Raw genomic sequence first — 7,500 nt, 5'->3', positions numbered from 1 at the left:
GTAGCATCCGAGGACCGTACCGTTGGTGATGTGAGCCGCCGCAAGCTTTCGCCCAGCGAATCCAGATTGACGCGCTTTCGCCTTGTAGTCCGCTTTATGGCCGCGTCCTCGAACGGACAGGACAGCGTCTCCACCGGGCTTTTGCCGTTCCAGAACACCCGTGAGAAGGGACACTCTCCGTCGTCGGGGCTCTCTGGGTAGTCTGAGCCCAGGGAACTGAACGATTCCGATGAAATCTTCCGTGAAGACATGCTGGATGGCGAAGGGAATTCATTAGATTCTCAAACGTGAGAGATGAGGTGAACGCACAGGTAGATGTGAGAGACAGCGGGGTGATGGCATGCGATCATTTCGTATACAGCGCCGAGAAACTGGCTCGCGCTCCCATTCTCGGAGAATCAAGCAATGAGCTCCAGCGGCAGATGCAGATCATCAGGGGCTGTGTCTCGTGCCCAAAGGGGTTTGAAGACCTAGTTATCTCAGCCTTGGCGCCGCACAGTGCTATTAAAGAACCGCGTTGTCTTCGGTGCCACGACTCCATAGACTTCTGTTCACTAAGGAAATACCACTAGTCATTTTGGCTGTCAGTTCAGCTCTCTTTGGGTGAAGGGAGAATTTGCAGTGATGCTGATGCAGGCTCCCAGCTACTGCACCGCGTAGGGAGAGACTGGAACAGTTGCACGCAGGCAACCCTCAACAACTCAAAGCAGCCAACGAGGCTTGTGCTGCGCTGCTCGCTCTGCCTCAGCATCACTATTCATTTGTATCCCTATCTCAGCTAGCAGCCAATCAGTTATTTTAGCTAAGGCCAAAGCCTGCCCCCATCTCTCAGTCCTCCCTCTGTGATCCCAAACAGAGACAGAGAGGGAGAGAACGAGATCTGCAGCGTGCGTGAGCGAATGGTTGCGCAAACCTCTAAAGCCAGACCATTAATGTGAGGACGACTAGCTGTTACGGAATCTTTTTTCTTGTATGTTAAATATTTACCAAACAACTGTACAACTCACAAAGTGCGAAGACAATATATTTTTTCTCCAAAAAACAAGAACCTTGTCAAGACGTATAGTTTGTTTAATAACTGCTTAATAACAACTCATCTAGGGCTCGTGGACATTATAATGCAAACGCATTGATTGATGTGAAGTTTATAGAATATAGACAGCAAACCTGTCATTTTATTATTTAATCTCAGCAATTTTTGAATAAGTTCTCAGGTTGGTACTGGATTTGGGGTTACCTGTTGTACTTTATTACGTTGTTACATCATATAATGCGCACAGATAGAAAAGCTATGTAGCGATGGTATGCAAACGCATAAAACCTTCACAGCTAACGGTGTCAAATTATCAGGTCGTCCAGCTGTAGACTAATAGTTTGCCCTGCATATCAACCCACGGCTCAAGGGCACGCACAGACCTCTGCACATATCACAGGCATCGTTCAGGTATTCTCTACCCGGTCTTTCATCATACGGATGTGTCATGCATGGATTTCGCCAGAGCTCCCGGGCCGCCAGAAACCTCTTTTCTGCCGTGGAAGTATCTGTAGCTGTAACAGTGTGTGACTGAAATGTCTGTTTTAATTTTCTAAAATGTATGTACCCTTCAAACACAAATAAGGACGTTTAGGCAACATAATTCGCCATGCACTAGCGGGTGAGTCTCGATGCAAAAACAAAACAACCTGACCTTTCTGGTGGCACAAAGTGTTCTCTGTTTAGAAAGTATGTAGCCTATCGAACGTATAGCTGAAGTTAAAAAGATAAATACACAAGGTCACCAAAATACTCCTCTCATGAACTACTTGTCGGAGTTTCAGAATCGTTTCACAGGAGGTGTAAACCCCTGCAAACTATCGTGCCTATCACTTTATCTTAAACCTAGCGCGACGTTTTAATAACACGTTTTTTGACCAACACAATACATATACAAACATTTCACTGACCGTTATTAGGTAACTGAATAATTATGACTCAACAATATGTGAATGTAATGTGGCTATTTAGAAGGTACAGAATTAAAATATGCTACCTAATGCAACAATATATGCATTGCCCAACTATTACTATGACTACTTTATCACAAGAAATATGAAAGTATATTAGACATTTTTGTGTATTGGTCAGAAACTTGCCAAAGGATTTTTCAAGTGGAACCTTTTCTGTCTCTGGACAAGAACACAAGTAACATATGGTGGCCTTGGCTTGAGCTGAGGCTCACATAACCCCTATGATACATAGGGCATGGGCAGCACACTCATTTAACCCATTTCACCTCTTGACACCACGGAAAACGCACCAGTCATTTCTACTGAAATGACAAATGCAATTTCAAATGTCAGTCTTTATAGATAATATGAGTCCTCTTCTGTGCACCAGTGAGTCAGCATCAGCAGCATTTAACCATCTTCAATTTAGTTTTGAGGAGTAGGAAAATAAAACTCCACTTCAGCAAATGATGCAGCATGGCGAACTGGTCCTGTGGGCAACCTGAGTACAGAGGGTGCATCCTTAACCTGAGTACAGAGGGTGCATCCTTAACCTGAGTACAGAGGGTGCATCCTTAACCTGAGTACAGAGGGTGCATCCTTAACCTGAGCACAGAGGGTGCATCCTTAACCTGAGTACAGAGGGTGCATCCTTAACCTGAGCACAGAGGGTGCATCCTTAACCTGAGCACAGAGGGTGCATCCTTAACCTGAGGACAGAGGGTGCATCCTTAACCTGAGTACAGAGGGTGCATCCTTAACCTGAGTACAGAGGGTGCATCCTTAACCTGAGTACAGAGGGTGCATCCTTAACCTGAGTACAGAGGGTGCATCCTTAACCTGAGTACAGAGGGTGCATCCTTAACCTGAGTACAGAGGGTGCATCCTTAACCTGAGTACAGAGGGTGCATCCTTAACCTGAGTACAGAGGGTGCATCCTTAACCTGAGTACAGAGGGTGCATCCTAAACCTGAGGACAGAGGGTGCATCCTTAACCTGAGTACAGAGGGTGCATCCTTAACCTGAGTACAGAGGGTGCATCCTTAACCTGAGTACAGAGGGTGCATCCTTAACCTGAGTACAGAGGGTGCATCCTTAACCTGAGCACAGAGGGTGCATCCTTAACCTGAGCACAGAGGGTGCATCCTTAACCTGAGTACAGAGGGTGCATCCTTACCTCAGTACAGCTCCTCTCCTCCTTGCCTTGCCCCGCTACTCTTTATAGACAGGCTTTTGAAGCATTTAATTTATGTCCGTGCACTAGTGGGTGAGTTTCGATGCAAAAACAAAACAACCTGACCTTTCTGGTGGCACAGAGTGTTTTCTGTTTAGAAAGTATGTATCAAACGTAGCTGAAGTTTAAAAGATAACTACACAAGGTCACCAAAATACTCCTCTCATGAACTACTGTACTTGCCAGAGTTTCAGATTTGTTTCACAGGAGGTGTAAACCCTGCAAACCATCGTGCCAAACCTATCAATTTACCTTAAACCTAGCTTGACGTTTTAATAATGAGTTGTTTGACCAACACAATACATATACATACATTCCACTGACCGTTAGGCCTACTATGTAACTGAATAACTATGGCAACATGGGAAGGTAATGTAATGTGGCTATTCAGAAGGTAGAGAATTCAAATATGCTACCTTATTCAGTAATATCTGCACTGCACCACTATTACTATGATGCCCACTTTATCACAAGAAATATTAAATGGGCATTTTTGTGTATTGTGCAGAAACTTGCAAAGGGATGTTTCCTGGGACATTTTCTGTCTCTGGACAACAACACAAGTAACATAATGTGGCCTTGACTTGAGCTGAGGCTCACATAACCCCTACTCTATATAGACAGGCTTTTGAAGCATATAATTTATGTCCATGCTTGCTGATCATTTTGGAAGCAAAGTGCTTTCAAACAGCTTCACTGCTGAGTCACTCCAGAAGGGGGGGGTCGCACACAGGTACCCTTTAGGACATTGTCCCCCCCCCCGGGACCAAATGAGTCTGACACAATTCCAGTCAACAGCATTGTCCCTCATTACTATGCTTGTCATAAAAAAATAGCCATCAGAACAAAGAAAGACAGAGAGAGGCTGTCTTGTGCAGCATCGACAAAGCTGTTTGGGCTGCTCCGAGCCCTAGGTTAGCGAATAACTTTGAGCACTGAACAGTGCCCTCTATAACATCTGCAACCAGACTTAGCCACTGGCATCTGATTGGCCTTAAGACCGTCAGGCCCTGATAGAAGACCAGGCAGCAATGCATCAAAACCCTTTGCCATTTACAATTGATTGACAGTTATGCAAGTACTGCAGAAGCAGACTCTGCCGGCAGTGCAGACCTCCTCTAGCAGGGCCTGCAGCCCTGAGATGGAGGATAGGCTGGAGACTTTAGCTCAGCAGCAAAAAAAAAAAAAATCAGCCAATTCAGCAGTGTACTTCCCCTCAGCAGACCTGATTAACTCACAGCTAACTGCAACTCTTTTTAGCCCAGTGGGGCGTGAGATCTGGGAGCAAGTGAAAGGACAAGACAGGAGCAGCTGTTGTTTTCCTGGTACTTACCCCCTGGATTGGCTTACCTATAAATCAACGTTAGCTGCTGCGTGGTGTTTGGGAAGTGCTCACTGTGGTCCTGCTTGTCGAGTGGGGCCCTTGGTACTGTGGGTGCTATTCTGGGCACCACCAGGTAAGGCCCATCCATTACTACAATCAGCATTCTCTGGGCCAAAGCAGGGCTCCCCAGCTGGAGGAGCACAAATACCTGTGTGTTTGTGTCCGTGTACGGGTGGGGATGATTATATGTAATCTAGAGCTCACGCTGCAATCAGATGATGAATATGAAATTCCTGCAATTAGGCAAAGATGAATCATCATGCTTATTTTCAAGTAGTTAGTTGTAGGAATAGGGTAATCAAGGTATAGGGTAATGATCACAAACAAGCACACTCACAATTGTTTTTTAAAGAGGATCTATTATACATTGCCGGTTTTCCCTTCCCTTTAGTGTGTTTTTAGGTTTTTGTGCATGTAGATGGTCTGCAAAGTTACAAAGCCCAAAATACACATCAGAGAGAGTTCCTGTTTCCCACTAAAACCACCTTTTCTCTGCTGCCTGAAACACCTAGTTGGAATTCCAGACATTTTCTCTTGTTACAAGATGATGCAATCTCATCACACAATCCTTATTGCTTGCCTAGCTGACTAATCAGAGCACACTAGGCTCATTGGGAGGGGGGACTTAAAGAAACAGGAGCTCTAACAGAGCGTTTCAGAGATGCAAAGTATGTAAAAAATAAAATAAAAAAAAGTTTTTTTGGAATATAGAAGTAGACCCCCAAAATGATATTATGAGCACTACAAATAAGCATATGATAGGTCCTCTTTAAAAAAAAAGAAATAACCTGAATTTGCTGATTTTTCTATTTAAATACAATAGAGAACTGTCCGAAACACCAGGAAATGCACGTTTGTGTCCGTCCAGCTAGGCGTTCCACTTGCTTGAAGGTGTTGCCAATGCGTGCCAAAGTGTCCGTCTCTGTCCAATATGCACGAGTATGAATTAAGTTTAAAACATTTCAACGTTTTGAATAAACAAACCTCAAGGAAAGTAAATGATGGTAAAACAGATAAGATTACACTTGTTGCCAGGTCCATCAGATTGTCTTTCATATTATGTCAGCAATTACAATAATAATAATAATAACTGAATTGCTGCATTTTGGAAGTCAGTGTCCACTGTGTGCTGGTACAGAGAGTGACAGATTACATTACAGTTTGTCTCACTCAGATTACATATTAAGTGATTTGTTACAAGTAAAACGTAAACTCACTAACTATGTGTTTTAATAGGGCTTCTATATGATTTACAGTTAGTTGAATTAATGGTTTTGGTGCCATCATGGAAGTGTTGACATTATGGCCATATGTCTAAGGAAATTGTTTTGTGAATGTATGGTGTATGTGTGTGTGTGTGTGTGTGTGTGTGAGAGAGGGTGTGTGTGTGCCCTGGGTACACATGCACAAGTGCAGGGGCTCAATCGACTCGTAAGCAGTGTCCTTCCTGTTAAGTCATGTGTCCATAAATCTTGGGGAAGTGCATCTTTAATGTCTGCATGAGAGCATCACTCTACTCCACTATAATCACACTGATGTAAACTGGATATTCTTCCCTGTGACCTACAAAGCAACACACACACACACACACACACACACACACACACACACACACACACACACACACACAGTGCATTCGGTGCAACGTGCAAAAACAGATGAACAGGCAGGACAGACATCAGATCATTTTTCCTTTACTGACCGCTCCCCCTCAACAAGTTAATTTAACAGCCATGACCATTTAAAGACCTCTCTATAGCTAGTGTGTAAAAAAAAAAAAACCTCACCCATTCAGTGCTTTCCATCTGCATTGGCGCAGCTAAATTTGATGCAACTGCTTACCCAGACATAATGAGATAATGGATTTCAATTTAATAAATGTTCCAGTGCTCACATAGTCATTTCTGCCCCTCCAACAAAGAACAAATGCAGGCAAATTAGTTTCTCATCAGTTGTGTCTGTCCACTCATTTCATCGCAGTGTGTTGGGAGCATATTTTCTCTTGTGTGGAAGGCTATTAAGTCCTCCTCTTTCACAGTGCATGCATAAAAAAAAAAAGCATGGAGTACATTTGCTCATCTCATGCACTGTCGCATCAAACAGCGCGCTAAATTTAGCCTGCCTTGTGAGCAGCCTGTCGCACGTGTTTCTGGAGTCTGTTACCGAGCACAGAACACAGTATGCAGCCCCGGGAGCCAGCTGCCAAAAGACCAGCCAAGGGCTGCGGCACAAGAGTTTAAGATCCGTCTCTTTTTTTTCTTTTCTTTCTTTCTGGGAGAAGTGGAGGAGAGGAGAGGTGCGGTGCGGTGGGGGGGTGCTCTCGCCCCAGACAAAATGCAAAATGCTATTTTCAGCAATCTGTATGAGGTGGCTTATCCCTGACAGTCTCTGGCTCTGCACATACACCAGGCTTAGCGGCGCATACGCGTGCGTGCGTGCATGTGCATACACGTACACACACACACACACACACACACAAACACAGCTCTTGCCAGACCGCTGCTTATTCTCATAAGCATGCACACGCAACCGGCAAGTGCTTATTCAAACACCTCCACACATACACTTGTCTTGGCCGGATGTGGTTTATTCACACACAGTCTCTGAAGCGGGACAAAAGGATCATTTGAGGTAATGGCAGAGCCAATCATAGATGATGAGAATTCCCCCGAGTTCAGGGGTCACTGATTGGCCAGGAACACTTATGCCATCAAGTCACATGTGGTGTGTGTGTGTGTGTGTGTGTGTGCGTGCTGATGTCACCACAGCTGTGTCCAGGAGGACCAAGAGGAGGGCAGGTGATAATACAACTACATATGTGGCATAAAGGGAAAGCTACCTGCCTGTCACTCAGACACTGACTGGTAACTATGGAGACCATGGGGATGTCATGCAT

At 44.6% G+C, this 7,500-nt stretch overlaps 1 protein-coding gene across 1 annotated transcript in view; it reads right to left on the bottom strand.

Moving 5' to 3' along the window:
- The window catches only part of gucy1a2 (guanylate cyclase 1, soluble, alpha 2), a gene marked incomplete at both ends in the record, with an annotated part of 49,823 nt that extends 49,572 nt beyond the window's left edge, over positions 1-251 (bottom strand). Inside the window, one exon of the mRNA XM_080844656.1 lies at positions 21-251. Within this exon, the coding sequence (XP_080700782.1) occupies positions 21-251 (231 nt within the window). The remainder of the gene's footprint in view (positions 1-20) is intronic.
- Between the last annotated feature and the right edge of the window lie 7,249 nt (positions 252-7,500).

The sequence above is a fragment of the Sprattus sprattus genome (assembly GCF_963457725.1).
Source record: "Sprattus sprattus genome assembly, chromosome: 9".
NCBI classification, from domain to species: domain Eukaryota; kingdom Metazoa; phylum Chordata; class Actinopteri; order Clupeiformes; family Clupeidae; genus Sprattus; species Sprattus sprattus.
This window is presented reverse-complemented; position numbering and strand designations above follow the sequence as displayed.